A 19,444-nucleotide genomic window follows, 5' to 3' on the forward strand; every position below is an offset into this window, starting at 1 on the left:
AACCGCACCTGAGACCCAGAACCAGTCCACACTTGATTGTACAGCTGAAATGCCAGCGTCTCCTGGTTCTCTGGCCAATCAGCGACCTGCGCGCACTAGGCAACAACCTGTTCGTTTTAAGGATTATGTGCTACAATAAGTTTTGTTAGTTTTATTTTTCTTTTCAGTTTTACATACATGCGTAGGACCCCTACTATAGCTGTTATAGTTATTTAGCTCCTAGTATGGACTTTAATGCTAAGTAAGGGGGGGATGTAGTGTCCGCCGCATTGCATTATGGATTGTTAAGGTGCGCAATGCACCATGGTAGAACACATGTCAGAGATCCGCCATCTTGTATTAAATGTGGAAGACCACGAGTCTGTTTCTTTTTGCTTTGTTCCTTGCCGAACACCACAAATAATAGAACAAAACTAAAAAGAAAACAAACACAGCAGAGACACCCACCAACAATTTTGATTTTTTTTTTTACTTTCCTTTAAAGGGGGAGTGTCATGTTTAAGAGATTTGCAATAGCTCTAGAGCCTTGACACAATGAACTTCAGTGAAATTCTAATACTGACTTATGAGCTTTTGGTACATGTGGGAGACTTTAAACAAAACAAAAAAAATGACCACAAACTGACCATTAACATAGTTTTCAATATAATATTGTATATTATTTAATAAGGTATTGACAGCTTTTAAAATGTTCAACTGTTTGTAGACACTTAAAAGCCTACAATAATCACTGACTCCAGACATGCGCAGTACTATGTTGCTGCCCCTTTAAAGCAAAATACAGCTTTACTTAGTCAGCGTAGACAAAATTGCGGATTTTGTCAATATTCTAATATGAAGATGTCAATATTCTCCCCCCTTACGTCTTTATTTCTATTTATTTTATGATTTTCACATGATACCAAAACAGCGTCTTTTTTCTTCGCTAATTTGATGTCATGTACACAATAAAAGAGATGCGCCCGTGCACATGGCGAGTCCCCAAGGGACCCAAGACGCCCAAATAGACCTCTATTTTTTGTCATCCACAATCTCGGCGAGCTGTGCATGGCGTAACCGTATTACAGGCCTGGGATCCTGGTTATTGTCCTCCCCATTAATGCGCGGGTTGGGATAACCTTGCAAGAGTGTTGTACAGCATATTCGCTCGGAAATATCGGTGCTTGGGGCCTTCGGGTTCTTTACAGCCTTCCGTAAAAGCCTTTTGCTGCCATACCGATTGGGTAATCCGTATGTATGGTTTCCGTTTTGTTCTTCAGACCGGGTTTGATCCCAGGCCAATGGGCTTTTTTTTTTTTAGTTCGTTTCTTTTTCTTTGTGCTGGACCCCCTTAATCCTGATAGGTTTTGCGCAAAAATAAAAAAAAAAAGTGAGTTTGCAAAATAAGCTTGCTAGATTTATTGATTATATGTATTCAATTTGTTCCTAGGAAGTTAACAAAAAACACAAAGCAAAGAGTTTGAGGAAGTAAACAAGTATGTGAACTTTAATGTTCTATTTGAAGGGGTGCATTTTGTACAGGGAAGCATACATAGAATGCTTAACTGGTGGAGAGGGAAGAGGTAAAAGTTTATTGAGCATAATTTCAACAATAGTAGGGGGAAGAGAGGGGCACTCTCTTCATACAATATTGCAGTTGTTACCTATTATTAAATAAGTTTGTAACATGTCTTTGTTTATTAAGCAAGGTCTATTTCTGAGACAAGCAAACTCAAGTAAGGCTGTTGAAATAACAGGTGAGTGTTAAAAAAAAAACAATTATCTGATTAGAAAACTACTGTAGATTCCTTTGCACCAAAATAAGAACAAACTTCATTTTGTTTGTTATTTATGAGGAACGAGATGAGCTCTACAAAGCCATAAAGAAATATGTATTGCTCATCTAAATTATACAAGTAAATAATAATATTAAAAAAGAACTACTGTAAGTAATTAGAGTGGTTTTCATTAACCCGTGAAACAAAGTGTGATAGTTAAACGGTAATAGTTAGTAAAACACAAAAAAGTACAATAGAATCAGATCACCACAAAGTGTAATACGCTAAAGCGTAGTTCACGGGTTAATGAAGGTTTTGACATTTCAACCTTACATCCACATGAAAGTAATGCCTAATATCGAGTGCCCTACAGTAAGTGTTTTGCAGTCAAGTTGTTTTCTGTTAGTAGGTAAAAAAATATTCTAAATAATAGTAATCATAGCTATGGTCACCACTTACACATATAGAACTTGTAATGAAAAGAAAGAAAAATATATATATATATATATATATATATATATATATATATATATATATGCAGTCAAACAACAGAATTGCATGATAACCTTGAATATATTGAATAAAGGACTGCAAAAAAACATCTTTTGTACTAGTTGCTTGAATTGACCCTTGGCTATTTTTAGCTTAATTCCCCTCCCCCTCTAAAAAGAAAATAATAATAATAATAGAACAAAACTAAAAAGAAAACAAACACAACAGAGACCCCCACCAACAATTTTGATTTTTTTTACTTTCCTTTAAAAGGGGAGTGTCATGGTTAAGAGATTTGCAATAGCTCTAGAGCCCTGACACAATGAACTTCAGTGAAATTCTAATACTGACTTATGAGCTTTTGGTACATGTGGGAGACTTTAAACAAAACAAAAAAAATGACCACAAACTGTCAATTAACATAGTTTTCAATATAATATTGCATATTATTTAATAAGGTATTCACAGCTTTTAAAAAGTTCAACTGTTTGTTGACACTTTTAAGAGTTTTAAAAAACTCACAATGTGAACCCACTTATTTGATTCATACATACTTACAATGAACATGAGTGACCTGTGCAGTATGTTAGACACAAACATATGAGGCCATTAAATAGCTTGTTTTTTACCTAATGATGGGGGATCATCATCTTATTATGAAAAACAAAATGTATGGGATCCATCATTTGCTTATTACTGCTCTTAGAAAAAAACCCTCTGCTAACCAAAGTCTGCAAGCAAATATTAGAGCTTAGTTAATATACCTTATTACACTTAATTTTTCCATAACTTTAATTTCGCGATTTTAAGAGATTTGTGAAAATAAAGTGACGTTAAAATTCAGTGCCGTGAAAATAATAATGCACGAAATCTGGTTTTTACGAAAATAGGGAAATCGCGGGAATAAAGTGTCACAAAATATTGCCATCTCAAAATCGCGAAATTCTGCGTTGCGAAAATTAAGTGTAATAAGGTACATTTTCTTATCTGAGTAATCCTTAGATGAACATTTAAAATTATACATTGAGAATTTGGCATTTGTCAATCAAAAAGTTCCAAACCAATCTGATAGTCAAAAAAAGTTGAAATGACTTTTTTGCAAGAAGACATACAACAATAGACATAGATAGTCCAAGGTATCTAGATCTGGGGTATTAATCTAGGTACGTATCTAGCATATATGCCACAATTAGTAGAATACACAAAGTTTCAAAAACAATACACAGTAAGATAACCTACAGTACTAGCTAGGAGCCAAAATAATCTCACTCTTACCATAAACTGACTATTTTCATGCCTCTTCAGCATCGAAACTTTATAATCAAACTGGTGTTTAAAGGTTTCTGGGATATTACTTTAAGCAAGCAAAAATAACGAAGCGGCATTCTTCCTTGATTTCTTTAGAAGTCTCATGTTTGAGTTTGTTTTGGTTTGAGGCAGACTGAGCCTTACGTACATATGTCAGCGGCTGTATTATATCTAAACACGTGCTTGCCCCAGTCTCTCTCGTATGACTCTGACTTTGCATTTTGGTGGTTTCGGTTCAGTGTCGAGGAAAGCAGTTGTTTGCGGCGTTTTGAGTTCATTTTACAATAGCAATGATTTTATAGGGGGAAGCAAGAGATCGAGTAAGACGTTTTTTGCAAGATGAGTACGAATTATGCGCGGAAAATGGCCTTGCTTCAAGCAAGAATCTTTGGAAAGTTGACAAGGCCAGTGACAAAACAGTGAGTACTAAGTACTAAGCTACTGTACACCGTTACACAGGCAACCCAAAATAACCAAACATGCTAAGACCTTTTAGAAAAACGTTGTCATTTCACGGCAGTTCTATGGCCGAAAGGTGCCATATCTGATAATGTTGTGGGTGCATAGGGGATCAGTGTATTTAAGCCAAGTCGGCCCTGACGTTATCAGGTTTGGATACTTTGCCTTTGTGGCCATACTGATAGGGGAAGAGCAGACTGCTTATAGCAAAGCTGCTATTATTTCTTGGTCACGTCTTCCGTGGTGATCTTTGTAGGTCATACAAGGTTGTGACACATTTCAGTCGTCGACCGCTTGGTGGAGCTATAAACAGCTACTATCCTCCGCTGAAGCAGTTCAACTCTCTTCTACTAAGACTGCGACATCTGGGATTTTATCGTGATGATCATTTGGTAAGTCATCATTATCACTATTACCACTTTGTCATCATCATCATTATCATCATCGTCGCCGCCGCCGCTGTCACCTCATTATTTGCCATCAGATGTAGTTTCCCTGGTGGCTGTGCTTGGTCTTTGGATGTTTTTTTAAGGGAGTGTTTATTAAATACACCAACGGGGAAGGAGGGAAGATTTTTACTCAAGACACCTTAAAATTTCGAAACTCCTCCCTTTCCTTGTAAATTTTTTTTCTGTGCCCTCCACTTACAACCTTAATAAACAAAAAGGCTTTAAATCTGGAAAATGAATACTGCGAAGTTGCCCTCCTTTTCCGAATTGATGTTCCAGTCAAGTTTGTCATCATATCAGAGTCCAACAGAGGGACAGATCTAGCTTTTTACCTAGTAAAAGTAGCTACTTTGGAATGAACAGACATGAAAATAATAAAAAAAGGCAGCCCAAGGGGGAGGGGGGGTGAATTTAAGTCGGCAGGATTTTATTTTCTCTCAGGATTAAAAGGCGTTAATTCTTTTAGGAATACCTCATATTTTTTTGCAAGTAAAATCATGTAAAATGGTGCAGGGATTTTTTCAATCAGTTGTTTGCTTTTCAAAATCCCCCAAATTCAATTTGTTACTGTTTTCAGAGCCCCCCCTTTAAAGGACCGCTTTTTTCGGAGCCCCACTTGGTGGCTTAAAAATTTCGGAGCCCCCCCTAATATCTTCCCTCTCCTCCCCTTGGTGTATTTATTGAATGCTCCCTAACCATTGCTTATGCTTTGGGTTATCCATACCATCCATACCAGCTCACACCTGGGTCTTGTTTAGCATACATTTGTTCATCTACTTCTGCTGGGTATCCTTCGATCCCAGACCTCTTTTTATGAAACATTTCTCAGTGTTTGTTTTGGGGACTATCACTAATTGTTGGGGGCACATTGATGTAAATATATCTCTTATCAGGGTCATTTGTACAATTCTCCTTTCATGGCTCTGTGAACATTTGAGTTCTCAGAATTCAACTGTTTTAATCCGAAAAAAATTTGCACTGCATACTACTTATTGGTAGTTTTCTTAGGGGGGATGCAAATTACTGTGTTTCTGTTCCTGTAGGATTTCAAGGAAGAAATGGCTGTCAGGAGGAAGGAAAGAGGGAAAGGTCCTCCCAAGAAAGGTAAACAATCGCCATGCTTACAAATACTATAAATTTATTAAATTACCTTTCCTTGCTAGTTGAACTACCTATTTATTATTTACAGTACCATGGAAGACAAAAATCTATTAATAGTCTATAATTACCTCAGTACCTTTTTCTGTCCTATTTACTATTAAATTTTGTTCTATTACAACGATCCAAAGTCCATAAAACTTATAGACTCAGATGATTCTTCCCTTGAAATAAAAATTTTAAAATTGAAATTCGTGAATCAATGAGTTTTGTTGCCTGTTTGAAAACACAAACATGTATAAGATCAAAACTTCTGATTGAAAGAATATTGTTTGCAGTTTGAGGTTTTCTGGGGTGGCAGCATGGTAATACAAAGGGTGGTATGGTACATAAAGCCCAATTCCACAAACAGAACTGATTACTTTTAATTAGTAAAGACAAAATTTGAAAAAAAAAGCCTTCTACTAAAAACTGTTTTCTGTTTATCTTGTACAGGAGAGGGAAAGCGCTCAAAAAAGAAGAAATAAGAAAATGATTAAGACTAAAATTGTACTGTACATAATTGTAACATTAATAAAAAATACACTGGTTTTATGTGTAGTGAGGATCCACACCTAGTATGTCTAATCAGTTAAATACGTTGTAACCTGCTATCTTCTCATAAGCTTCTCGATCTCCTCTGGATCCTTGGGACACTCTGCACTTAGAACCTCTTGGCCTTCTTCTGTTATGAGAATATCATCCTCAATGCGAATACCAATTCCATGGTACCTGGAGAAATAAGAGATTGGCAAAATGATTAATCAGATATCTGGAAAAAGAGACATAAAATTGAAAAATTATTGAATAATCAATTTTCTACAGTGCCTACTTAATTAATTCGTTTAGTGTGCAGCGAATACGCTGGACACTGCTTTCGGGCAAATCCATCTAATCCTGTGGAACCCCGGCTGATGGCCACGTCTTGCAAGCTGACCTTTCCTGACACTATATCAAGGACACGTGATCCCGCAGCAGGACCTGTAATCTGCCATGGCCGATCGCCAAGTGTGGCAAACTGTTGTGTGAGACATCGCGGCCGTAGGATGATGGATGCTTATGATCAATTCCTTCATGTCAGAAGCCCCAGTGAGCTACTGTAATTTATGGCTTTGTTCACTTCCATTAGAAGGGCTGAATTATACTCAGTACATATGAAAAAAAATCACCTTAGCGGACTGAGGATTCTCCTCTTATACTTCAACCTCTATAAAGCACCTTTTATCAATTATGAGGTTGATATACAGTCCCGGTTCCATGGTAACCATCATTTTACAAACATGTTGCATCCTTAAGTACCTTTTATCAATAATCTTGTTGTTGCTGTTGATATACAGTCCAGGTTCTATGGTAACCACCATTCCTGGCTGCATACTTAGGCTGCGGCTCACAAGGTGGGTGTCGTGTACATCCATGCCGAGGTAGTGGCCTACATGGTGAGGACACAACTCAACAGCAACCTGGAGGGAAGACAATGAAAATGTCATCTTTGGAGAACAAGCTCATACCAAGGGATTGGCAGGGTGGAAGCGAATCCCTTTTGGCCTCCCAAAAGTGGGTCATTTTTAAATGCAGGATGGCCAAATATTTTCTTCTAATATGCACCTGGAGTAGCCACTATGTAGAATGCTCTGGGCTGGAGGGATATCTATGATCTATTAGTATTACCACATGCCTTTAGAATTTCTTGGCATTTAAATGAAAATGTCAACAAAAAAGTACAAAAGGTGACAATCATTTATAATAATTCATATCATTGTGATCATACAAATGAACTTGCGGTTCCCTCCCTAAGATATACAATAAATAAAATAATCCTAAAATGACATTGAGGTGTCACAAAAAAATCCACCTCATAGGGGTTGGGCACAGCCCCCCCCCCCCCCCCCCCCCCAATATGTTAAAACATTATAAGGAAATGACAGGTAGGCCCACAAATATTTTCTTAATATTTCTTTATTGTGCCCCTCCCCCAATATAACGAGGCGCACTACGGCACTGTACATGTAACATAACTTTCACCCATTAAGATAAAATACCCCCTGCCAACCAGCACATACAGCCCTAGCCAGCATGTATGCATGTGATGTCACCTGTTTTGTTTGGGACTCGGTCAAGTTATTTGGTAGAATGCCGGCCTCTGCAACACAAACCATAAATGAGTAAAACCAAATAAGTATTTCACACAAGGCTTGATTTCCAGGCTCATTTCTTTTAGCCCGCAATGGCTAGAAAAAGAGGCTAGTTTCACCTTCAATCAAAGTTTTCATTTTGCCTAAAAATTATTTTTTTTACTTGAAGAGAATTCACATGTACACAACACAAAACAAAAACACAGCAAATACTATTTACTTAATTACATTGTGTTTTATACAAAGTCAAATACTGTGAGTCTAGTCAATGGCCAGTACATGCCAGTATAGGAGTCAATGGGTTTAACAAAAAACAAATATGAGTGTTTCAAAACCAAAAGTGACTTACTTACGAGTCCTTCAGCTAGTAAAGTGAGCATGACTGTGTGTAGGTAGTCAAGTGTAATGTCTTTGTGGCAAAGCTGGGGAGAAATAAAAAAAAAATGATTATTTGTGATTTGCAGATTAGTTCATACCAATTTTTTACCAGCCGCATAGTTAAGATTTTCTCTGTGGTTAGCCAATTACAGCAACAGGTCTAAAATATTTTCACATGCCAGTGATTCTTACATTTCTTGTATCTGACTGGTTAATAAAGCAAGGCGCATTGGATGTGGTACCACAACCTTTGCTGCCTAAACATTTGACAAAACACATACATCAAATTTGCGCTGAATAAAACTAAAGCATTTGTCCTGACATAGTGATTATGGGAAAACTGATTATCTTACCGAAATACAAGTTTTTTGCACTTCTAGTACAATATCATAAAGCTCTCTCTGAGGTCCTGTGAAGGTCCCGTTGACTGGCCATGTGCGAGTGATATCACTGGCGTAGCCATGGTACTCACATCCGGAATCCATCAGCACTAGATCACCATCTCTGAAGGAGTGAAAAAAGTTAAACATGTTTCTGCACAAACACTTGGGCCAATGTAACTCTATCGTGTAAGCTCTGGTGTCCTTGATCTGGAGTGCCATTATACGGATATGCAAGTCCTTCTCTACATTCTCTCCATAGTGTAGGGTGTTGTCTATGGAGGGTCCTTCAACCTAAGGTTGGTATCCAAGTCTCCTTTTAAGTTGCTCTAACCTTAGTACTTGAGCGTTGTTAATGTAATGTAGGGTGTTGTCTATGGAGGGGCCTTCAACCTAAGGTTGGTATCCAAGTCTCCTTTTAAGTTGCTCTAACCTTAGTACTTGAGTGTTGTTAATGTAATGTAGGGTGTTGTCTATGGAGGGGCCTTCAACCTAAGGTTGGTATCCAAGTCTCCTTTTAAGTTGCTCTAACCTTAGTACTTGAGTGTTGTTAATGTAATGTAGGGTGTTGGCCAGGGCCCCTCCAGCCACCACAGGGGGGTATGCAAGTCTATCTGCCCCCTGCATCCGACACTCGTACTCCATCAGGGCATGAGCCCGTGACTCCTCCATGCCAGGACGAGTATTTTGCATCACCTGCAATAGCAGCAAGACAATTTTTAAACTAAACATGTTTTGCTCTCAAATGCTTGGGTTTATAACCACATGTATAATACAAACTAGTAGAAACTGTGACATAGACTAGAGGTCAGTGTAAGGCTGAAGTTTGCTTATTCGGATCAATTGGAAGTCTTCTGCAACAAATAACCATGTTACGTTGTATGCATATAATTGTGGAATTAGAGAAAATTGGGAATTTTACGACTGACTTCGTTATAACGCACCATAAAACCACATTTAAATCACTGTTGGTATTTTAAGCATTTTATACTTTAGTGATGGATTGTGCAGCGACAGAGGCGGACTTCCGCAGCAGCGCAATCTCAGCAGGCGACTTGATCAGCCTCAACATGTGAAGTTTATGGCCGAGGGACAGTAGACCTGGGGTACAACAGAAACAATATTTACAAAAAAGTCACACTGGAAATTCAAACTACAGGCTAAACATTGAAATAAATGGACAAAGGAAAGCAAGTCATAGAAGCTTAGCTCTAAGGGTAGAGCAAGGCTGCCTTAACTCAGTTAGAGAGAATCAATATATCGCCTGTCTGATGCTAGAAAGATTGGTTGTGGAGTTCCCCAGGCTCTATTCTAGGAAATAGTTTTATTATTTATATTAATATAATATAATTCATATTAATGATCTTTTTTTTCAAAATAAAATAATAAACAATTATTCCAATATATTTAAAACTCAACCCACCTCGACTAGCTACGCTATTTGTGGGTTGAGTAACCACTATAAATGTAAAATTGAAAAGAAATAAAAATTGAATTGAATTTAAAAAAAATTGAATTGAAAACAAAGAATGTTATCTTCTCCTTTTTGTCCTTCTGTGTTTGTCATGGTTTTCTTGTTTTAGTCTAGTATTTTCTGTGTGTGTGTCAGTACTGTTTTTCAAAATAAAATAATAAACAATTATTCCAATATATTTAAAACTCAACCCACCTTGACTAGCTACGCTATTTGTGGGTTGAGTAACCACTAATGTAAAATTGAAAAGAAATAAAAATTGAACTGAATTGAAAAAAATTGAATTGAAAACAAAGAATGTTCTCTTCTCCTTTTCGTCCTTCTGTGTTTGTATTGGTTTTTCTTGTTTTAGTCTAGTATTTTCTGTGTGTGTGTCAGTACTTTTTTTTCAAAATAAAATAATAAACAATTATTCCAATATATTTAAAACTCAACCCACCTCGACTAGCTACGCTATTTGTGGGTTGAGTAACCACTAACGTAAAATTGAAAAGAAATAGAAAATTGAATTGAATTGAAAACAAAGAATGTGTGTAATGGGCTAAAAGCTGAATAGGAACGCTGTTGGAACCTCTATGGTAATAAAAAGCAGGCCTTTTTTCTTAAAATCCGTTTTGATCATTTAGAGATTTCCAGAAAAATCCAGTCAATCAAACGCTTCTTTTATAAGATTACGACATTCATGAGGACATAATGCATCGATCATTTATGGAGTTGAATACTACTAATGGTTATAGAATAAATGTCTCTTACGTTTAAAGGTGAATTCTGGAGTCTTGAAAAGTACTCCGCTTATTTCGGCATGGAGTAGGGGGTTTGTTGTGCGAATATGATCATACCAGATGCAGTAGCCTTTACCACCATACCTAAGTGCGTATAAATCAAAATAGAATAAATAGTGTTAGTATAGCGCAAACAGGGCTGTATAGTGTTAGTATAGCACAAACAGGGCCGTAGCAGGGTAGACCAATTTAGAGTTTAGTATAGCGCATACAGGGCCGTAGCAGGGTAGACCAATAGTGTTAGTATAGCGCAAACAGGGCCGTAGAAGGGTAGACCAATAGTGTTAGTATAGCGCAAACAGGGCCGTAGAAGGGTAGACCAATAGTGTTAGTATAGCGCAAACAGGGCCGTAGAAGGGTAGACCAATAGTGCTAGTATAGCACAAACAGGGCTGTAACAGGGGAGGGGGCCCGGGCGGCACGCCCCAACCCCACCACCCACTTTTCTTCAAGGAAGGTCACAGAGTGTCCAAATTGCTAACTCGTCATCAGCTTGTAAATCCCCAAATGGTGGAATTCCTCAGGGAACCAAATTGAGCCCCATTTTATTTGCAGTTATGGTAGATGATCTAGTGCGCGCCTGGGGTCCTAGGGTGAAATACGTTGATGACTTATCTATTCTAGAAATAATTCCTCGCAACGCTCCATCTGTCATGAGACATATGGTAAATAATGTCAACAATTTCGCACAAAATAATAACATGCTGTTAAATCCTAGTAAGTGCAAGGAGATGCGGGTTGATTTTTTACAGTACAATAGTTCTCAGTGCCAACCAATAGCGGTCGGCGGTTCCGTTATTGAGTCAGTCACCAGTTTCAAGCTTCTCGGTGTGTATATCTCTTCGGACCTTAGTTGGTCATCGCACTGTGACTATGTGATCAAAAAGTCAAACCGTCGTCTCTATGCACTCAGAAAACTAAAATCATGTGGTGTCCCAGAAAGGGATTTAGTGTCTGTATACTGTTCTCTTATAAGGTCCATCTTAGAGTATGCCTGCGTTGTCTTTTCCAACCTTCCGCAATACCTATGTGCTGCCTTAGAAAGAATTCAAAAAAGATCTCTAGGAATAATTTTCGGTAGTGGCCTTAGCTACGAGGACGCCCTCGAACGCGCATGCTTGTCTTCTTTAGAGGCGCGGCGTCACAATGTGTGCAGAAAATTCATAAGCAATATCAAACAGGGGAGCGTCTTATATCCCCTAGTGTCAAGCAGACTTATATCCTCCAATTCGTCATACTCCCTAAGATCTAAGCGCGCACATAGTGTGGTTCCGGGTCGCACGGACCGTTTTTCCAAATTCGTCTCAGCGCAATATGCTGGGGATTTAATGTTATTATGAATTATGTATGGTGTAATGTATTTTGTAGTTAGCTGACCCCACCGGTAATTCAGTTGTAAAAGAACTGCAAACGGTTGAAATAAACGAGCATTATAAGATATATATATTTCTTTATATAAGGAAATTAGTACAGGCTTCATCAGAAGGGGCGTGGCTTTGCCCTCCAAATCACAGTTTACATATTGCTGAGAAAATTTCTTTTTGGGTACAGGCTGCTAAAAAACAAATATTTTACAATAACAGAAGACTCCAGGGCATCTAGGCGGAAATAGAAATCCCGTTTGGTTTGTGCAGCTAGCCAGCAACTTATCAGAGACCTACAGCAAGTCCCATGTCTTTTGTGCTGATATTGTGCAGGTGCTGTGTATGTGGTCTCGTGTAGCAAGGCAGGCAATTGTGAAGGGCCTGATCATTTGCCATGTTTCCAACGTTGAGGCAGGTTTTAAGGGTGTACTGACATCTGTTGCTAAGGAAAATTAAATATAGCATATAGAAAAGCCTTTTAGAAAGTCATAAGGGTCTGATATTTGCCAAGTTGACCACCACAGGTGTGCTGACTATTATGATGACGTTGCCCAGTGATGTCATAATGTGACGTCATAGATACATATAAAAGCAGATATTTCAAGTAAAATTGCTCGAAAACAAATACTGAATACGTTTTATGAATCTTGAGGGATGGGTGCATTAAGCCAAGCATGCATTTTAGAAATGATTGAGTTATTGTTTTTTTATGATTTTTCAAAGGTCCTTAAATCCAGATTATTTGATATAACTTTGGTTTCTGTTAGATTAACGCTAAATCCATGCTTGGCTATATGAAGGAGAATTTCAAAAAAAGGAATACAGAAAGAATGTTGCATTTTGAAATAACTTGGCTCTAAAAAAGTTTTAAGAAAACGCAGAACCGGAAATGAAACAAAGCCCGCGTGTGCTCATTCAGCCTGCTCAGACACACTGATATCTCAAAATATGAAATTGAAATTAAGTTTAAAAACAAATTCCAATAGTGTTTCGTGGTATTTACACTTCAAAGGAACAATATACGTCATGTCATGATGAAAATTGAAAAAGTATTTTAAAATTCTGATACAGTGCGCGCTACTTTGAAATAAAATTTTCAGTGCGTGCGCAAGCGTTTGGTTTTTGCAGCACGCGCAGGTAGTGAAAATTGAAAACTTTGGCTTCAAAATGGTTGGCTTGACTAAATCTTCGCTTAATCTTCGTTTTTACGAAATACTGGAAATATCCTCACCCGAAAAGGCTGAGATCAACTTAAAGTCAATTTTTTGGAACTTGAAACACAAATTTTTATTTCTTTTACTTCAGGAAAGCTTGAAATGACGAATTCCGTGTAATGTATATGCGCGCGCTCAACGCCACCAGCGTAGCAACGTGGTTACTGAGCAACACTAATGTCAGTACACCCTTAAGTGATGCTAACAATAGCCCAGGTTCAATATACACACCAGTACACACAAGACACAAGTGTCAATTTGGAGCTCTGTTCTCTCTATTCTAACCATTCACCATTAATTAAAGTAAGCCTGACTAGAGGTTATTGTTTGTATGCATTGGTGACTGTATCAAAACTAGGCTATCGTCTTGTCACTAAGAAAATGCCATCAAGCAATAGGGAACATGTTTCAATGCTATATGTGCAGGAGCGAATCTAGCTTAAGAATTTTGACATGAACAGACACAATGAAAACTATAAAAAAGGCAGCCCATGGGGGGGAGGGGGTTAACCCCCCTCCTTATTCTACACAATGACTGTGCACTCCCTATCTCCCTATCTCTGCAAATCCTGGCTACATGTTCATAATGCACTATACCTTTCTTGTAGAATAGATGATAAGTCGTTCACAGAATATGCCTTTTAGAAAAGAAACAAACATGATAATCTACATTTACCATCAAAGTAGAAAAACATGAATTGACTATGTAGCAAGAAAAAGTTTGATTATGTGAATACCTCGTCTGCACCAAATATGTTGATTGCACCCTGAATACCAGCACGGGAACCTTCCCACATTTCTCTACACAAAGAGACAAAACAAGTCATTTAGTAAAAACGAGATCAAACAAAATCTGCAATATTGAGGCATTTTAGTAAGAATTTAGGAAAAAAAGGCAGCAAGATGAATGGGTTGGGTCAATTGTCAATTGTGATGTATATTGTTTGTAATGTCAATCAAATGAAAAAAATGTTTTGCAAAACTAAACTCTCTAAAAGACAAAGTTTTCAAGGTGGGGCCATGCTATTGCCTGAAAATTACATTTGCAGATCTATCTACTCAAGGCGGGGCCATGCTACAGTATTGCCTGAAAATTACATTTGCAGATCTATCTACTCAAGGCGGGGCCATGCTACAGTATTGCCTGAAAATTACATTTGCAGATCTATCTACTCAAGGCGGGGCCATGCTACAGTATTGCCTGAAAATTACATTTGCAGATCTATCTACTCAAGGTGGGGCCATGCTACAGTATTGCCTGAAAATTACATTTGCAGATCTATCTACTCAAGGAAGCTGAACAAGCCAGGAACTTATACTCATCTGAAAAATATAAGGGTATTTTAAGTTATCCACAGAACCTTTTTTTGTCTCGAGGTCTGACAAAAAGTAAGCTTTCGTGGTATGGCATTGAGAGGCCATCCTTACTCTCTGAAACCAGAAGAAAAAAAAACAGAAGAAAAAAGCTTAAATGGTTGAAGCTCAGAACTCCAATTTAATCCCAACTCTGACACAATCATGCCTATAGGCTATAGCACTGTATTTTTTCCCTTTAATACTTAATCATATCTATAGATATGATTAAATACAACCTTCATGTGCCCCCCCTCCCCCCACAGACACACACAAACACACCTCCTATGGCCAGACTTGGCAATAGAAGTACACAGACTTATTACCTAAGAGTAGCAGCATTCGGTTTTTGGAAACCAGTGATGTACAAGTAGCCTTTTTATTACCTAAGAGTAGCACAGCATCCGGTTCTTGAAAACCAGTGAGGTACAAGAAGTCTGTGTTCTGCCTGAATGGATACCTGGAAAACAAAAGATATGGGATTTAGAATGATCAACAAAAATACAGCTACGTACTGTATATACCTGTATGCCCATTTGGAAGACTGACTGCTGTTTGTATCTTTCGTAAGAATACCAACGATAAATTAACTCATCACATGATTAATCCACATTTTCAAGTACTCTGTAAATAGCCCCGAGTCAATCTATGCAAATTTATAGCCTTACCAAAAAGTAATTGCAACACAAACAATTTTGACTGCTAAATGATAAGAAAAGACATTCTAAACAATATCCCAAAAGTTCCCAAAAGTTCTCGTGGGGGAACATCTTGAAATGTGACAATAAACAATGTCTTTTGTCAACCATCTGTTATTATAATATTGTTATTGATGGTGCACTAGCCCTCCGCAAACACACTCTTGACGAGATCACCCTGCAAGTGTGCTCATGAATACCTGTAACTAAAGAATCCAATACCAATACTACTCTGTCATTTAAGAGTGAAATTACTTGTGCTGCAATTACTTTTTGGTAAAACACTAGGTTGACTGGGCTGTATTTTTGTTCGTAGACACACAAGCAACAATTGTGACATTTCACAAGAAAACCAAACATGGCTTCATTTGCATACAGTTTTAATCCGAGTGTGAAGTTTCCCTTTGCAAGAGAGAACTTTCCGTTTTGGGTTTGGGTGCTTTCCGTTGCGCAAGCGCAAACTTTCTGTCTCACTTTAGCAAGCTTTCCGTTTATATACTGTGATGAAACGGCAAACTTGCGTGTTTGGTCTTCTGTGAACTGTCACAATTTTCTAAATAGATGTATGCAAAGAAAGGACAGTCTGAGAGTACCCAAAAGATACTTAGCACAAAAAATTTGCCCTCTGCCCCCCCCCCCCCAAATAAAAATGACAACAACAACAAAAACACAGCACAACCCAAAAGGTTGGGAAAGGGAGGGAGGAACAGCCAGTGAAATTTATTATAAATAAGAATTGTTAGTTCTTACGGTATGTCGGTAGACATGAACTGGTTTGGATTTCCTGGTATGATGACAAGGTGTTTGTCATGCAATTCTCCAAAATGAGTATTGTACAGCAAGCTGTGATAAATAAATTCACATCACTATAAGAAGAGAAAGCACTTTCCATGTCATGGCCAAGTACAAAGGTATCTCTGATCACAATCAACACATCACATTTTACATCCCCACCTCATGAGTTTGTGTCTCCGGTCTTTGTACTCTTTTTTCGTAATTCCAGGTGTCACTGTAAGACAAGAAAGCCTTTTGTTACTTAAAGGGGTTTGTGTAACAATTAAAAAACAAATATCAATAATTCACCAGTAAGAAAAAAATATTCCCAACAATCTAACTCTGCAAAACTGTGCTATTTGTTACAGGCAAGCTTTTTCAGCACTTTATCAAGCTTGCTCTATCAAACCATATTTCAGATGTTTTCTAATTCAACATTCCCCAAGTCAGTTATTCTGACATACCAAATGTATCTAATGGGATGCCCCTTGGTTTGGGTCGTGGGGTCGGAAACATGTCCACCATGCCAGGTTTACCAAGTTTCTTATCAAAAAGTCCAGCTTTGGAGAATGTCCCAGACCCTTCTGTAGATCTCCATGTGGACGAAGAGTATCCAATAGTTCTCATAACAAACTTTGTACTAATGTCGTCTTTTTGATGATGGTTTAAATGATAGCAGAGTACACAAAGAATAGCAAAAACTGTCACAGCTCCAAAAGCTATTTTCACAAGTAGATGGACTCTGACCATTATCCATGTGTTTATTCCCCTTTATTTGTTCTTGTGGTTGGAAAAACATCAACTGCACCAGGTTTACTTGGCTTTATTTCAAATGGACTATCCCCGGAGAATTTTCCAGACCTTTTTCCAGATCTCCATGGCAACAAAGAGTATCCATTACTAAACTCTGATCGGATGTCTTCTTTTTGATGATGGTTTAAATGATAGAAGAGAACACAAAGAATAGCAAAGATTGTCACAGCTCCAGAAGCTACTTTCACAGGATGAAATCTGACTAACATTATTCATCTTTTAAATAATTCCTCAATCTTTTCAAGTTAAGCATGTCTCTCTCAATACGGAATCAAATACTTTTTCAAAAAGCTGTCTTAGAAGTCTTGTGGTATTGTATCCCTTAGTTCAACAAGGTGGGATGACAAAAGATCAGAGTTGTTGGATGATGAGTTAAAGTCTAAAGTTTGTCTGCCACCTGTTGTTACCACAAGAAGCAGGTGGGAAAGAGCCTTTCAATGGAACTGGTGAGGAGGTGTGTTACAATTACAGATAATACACAAGAGAAGGAATGGTTGAATGTGAATTATCAGAATCATTTTTAAATTAAGAATTGTTTTTATTGTTTAATATAATAATAATGATAATGATAATGATAATGATAACGATAATGATAGTGATAGTGATAACGATAACGATAACAATAGTGATAGTGATAGTGATAGTGATAGTGATAATGATAATGATAGTGATAGTGATGATGATAATAATGACATTATAATAATAATTCTAATAGTGAAAATGATAAAAAGATATGAAAATTAAAAAAAATATTATCCTAGTGGCGCTCATTAAGTAAAGATAATGATGATAATAATAATATTAATAATATTTTATTAAATACTATTATAACTTTATTCAAAATTCAGAAAAAATAAAATATGTACACGTAATAATAACAACAACAACAATAATAATAACAAACAGAAACAACATTGCTACACATATAAAATAAACAAATCAATTAACTAGTATATAAGATAAAATATTATCATAAGAGAAATCAAAATACTCGTTATCAGGTTGACATCATTATACATGTAATCAAAATCATCATAATCAACAGTGACAGCATCATCATCACATCATCACTACCATCACATCCTTTACTTACGTTCTCCATCTCCCACCAGATGCGGGTGGGTGGCATGGATTGGCTGGCCAATGTACTCGGCAATGTCTGGCGGGGAACCTTTGTTGTTTAGATTGTTAAAATTATCTGACAGAAAACATCAGCATACCATTTGTAAGTTAATACTATAACAGACAGGGAAATAAGTAAAACTGGGCCATATTGTGGATGCTTTCACTTCTACCTTGATTTAATGAGTACTTGCCGCTAGAGCAAAAGTGTGAGATTGGGAACCAGCAACCTATGAAGAAAACCAGACAAACAATTTTTATCAACAAATACTTTTTAAATAAATATTTTGACCTAACATCCTGCCAAAAAATAAAGAATAAACATGGATAGCTATCAACTTTACATTGCCTAATTTGTAGTATGTTTTTGTTGCCCCTCTTATGTACGTCAAAATCAGCAATCTGCTTCAAACTATAACAGTATATAATCAAAGATTCTTATCCAGATTATATCTAAGAACCTCTATCTTGGAGACCAGGGGATTTTCTGAAACAGGATCCTCCCGCTTTATCCTTAGGAAGGTACTAGCAGGTTAGTAGGGATAGATATAGTTTTTTTGTCCAACACATTCGGAGGGGGGGGGGGGGGGGGGGGGGGTTCCATCTACATTATATGGGGATTTATTTGGCTGCAGAAAATGATGTGGGTATCTTAAGTTGTCCTCATTTTGACCTTGTCTGTTTGACAGATTAGGTTGGTGAGGAGTAAGGGTTAGGGTATGTGTGTGTGTGTGTGTGGGGGGGGGGGGGGTATATTGTGGTCATCATTATATTTATACGCATCATCAGAATTGGAACTTAAACATATTGCTTGTAATGTAAAATAAGAATGTTTAGTCAACACTTGCCTCCGTGTCGTCTGGTTGAGGTCTTGGGTTCCAGGTTATTCGTTGAAAATTTAACATCACATGTCTTGTTTTTATATACGGATAGATGTCTTGCCCCGCCAAATCCGAGAGATTTTTCCACAAACCTTTCTGAATTAAAAATAAATAGAGAGATTCAAGATTAACTAGTGCTTATAAATAGAGAGGAATAACATGAGTCTCACCATTAGAAATATTTATCCTTGAAATCCTAAAGAGCTTTGTACTTCTGCACGCTGCCATAATTATTTTGCTTGGCTTAGTCGAAGTTTGCCCGGAAATTATCAATAATATGTCGTTGAGCTTATCAAGGTACGGACTAACAGAACATTGTGGTAATCATTGAGTTTGATCCCTCAACAATGTTCTGACTCATGATAGGGACTAACATAATAAACTCACAGATCTGAGTTATTTGTGATGTTTTTGTTAATTATCGCTTAACATCCGAAACTCTCCGCTGGCGGCTCGGGTGTTCGGGTCGCGCGTAGG

At 37.5% G+C, this 19,444-nt stretch overlaps 2 protein-coding genes across 3 annotated transcripts; one reads left to right on the forward strand and one right to left on the reverse strand.

Annotated features, from left to right (window-relative positions):
* The first annotated feature begins 3,751 nt into the window (after positions 1–3,751).
* Positions 3,752–6,157, forward strand: LOC5505343 (28S ribosomal protein S33, mitochondrial). The gene is made up of 4 exons (XM_032373791.2): positions 3,752–3,976; positions 4,273–4,408; positions 5,509–5,569; positions 6,059–6,157. The coding sequence occupies exons 1-4, from the start codon at positions 3,897–3,899 to the stop codon at positions 6,088–6,090; spliced, it is 309 nt and encodes a 102-aa protein (XP_032229682.1). The 5' UTR covers positions 3,752–3,896; the 3' UTR covers positions 6,091–6,157.
* Positions 5,587–19,417, reverse strand: LOC5505368 (xaa-Pro aminopeptidase 3). 2 transcript variants are annotated; one of them, XM_001626145.3, is made up of 18 exons: positions 19,138–19,415; positions 18,935–19,063; positions 18,260–18,316; positions 18,058–18,162; positions 16,332–16,386; positions 16,128–16,220; positions 15,066–15,139; positions 14,688–14,757; positions 14,064–14,127; positions 13,924–13,964; positions 10,720–10,832; positions 9,484–9,593; positions 9,025–9,188; positions 8,466–8,616; positions 8,084–8,156; positions 7,696–7,742; positions 6,902–7,062; positions 5,587–6,334 (listed from the first exon to the last, which is right to left on the reverse strand). In XM_001626145.3, exons 1-18 carry the CDS (start codon positions 19,193–19,195, stop codon positions 6,214–6,216), a joined length of 1,686 nt encoding a protein of 561 aa, XP_001626195.2. In that variant the 5' UTR covers positions 19,196–19,415; the 3' UTR covers positions 5,587–6,213. The 2 variants fall into 2 exon arrangements, with proteins under 2 accessions (XP_001626195.2, XP_032229680.1); XM_032373789.2 differs by lacking the exon at positions 5,587–6,334 and having other exon boundaries at positions 6,917–7,062; positions 8,088–8,156; positions 19,138–19,417.
* Between the last annotated feature and the right edge of the window lie 27 nt (positions 19,418–19,444).

This window comes from Nematostella vectensis, chromosome 8 (genome assembly GCF_932526225.1).
Source record: "Nematostella vectensis chromosome 8, jaNemVect1.1, whole genome shotgun sequence".
Taxonomy (NCBI): Eukaryota; Metazoa; Cnidaria; class Anthozoa; order Actiniaria; family Edwardsiidae; genus Nematostella; species Nematostella vectensis.

Bases quoted from the DNA above. Each gene is read 5' to 3' on its own strand.
- LOC5505343 (XM_032373791.2), top strand. From the start codon at position 3,897: ATGAGTACGAATTATGCGCGGAAAATGGCCTTGCTTCAAGCAAGAATC. The intron at 3,977-4,272 runs GTGAGTACTAAG...TGATCTTTGTAG, and splicing joins ACAAGGCCAGTGACAAAACA to GTCATACAAGGTTGTGACAC. The intron at 4,409-5,508 runs GTAAGTCATCAT...CTGTTCCTGTAG, and splicing joins TTTATCGTGATGATCATTTG to GATTTCAAGGAAGAAATGGC.
- LOC5505368 (XM_001626145.3), bottom strand. From the start codon at position 19,195: ATGGCAGCGTGCAGAAGTACAAAGCTCTTTAGGATTTCAAGGATAAAT. The intron at 10,833-13,923 runs GTATAGTGCATT...ATACGCACTTAG, and splicing joins TCATCTATTCTACAAGAAAG to GTATGGTGGTAAAGGCTACT. The intron at 7,743-8,083 runs GTAAGTCACTTT...TTTGTGTTGCAG, and splicing joins ACTAGCTGAAGGACTCGTAA to AGGCCGGCATTCTACCAAAT.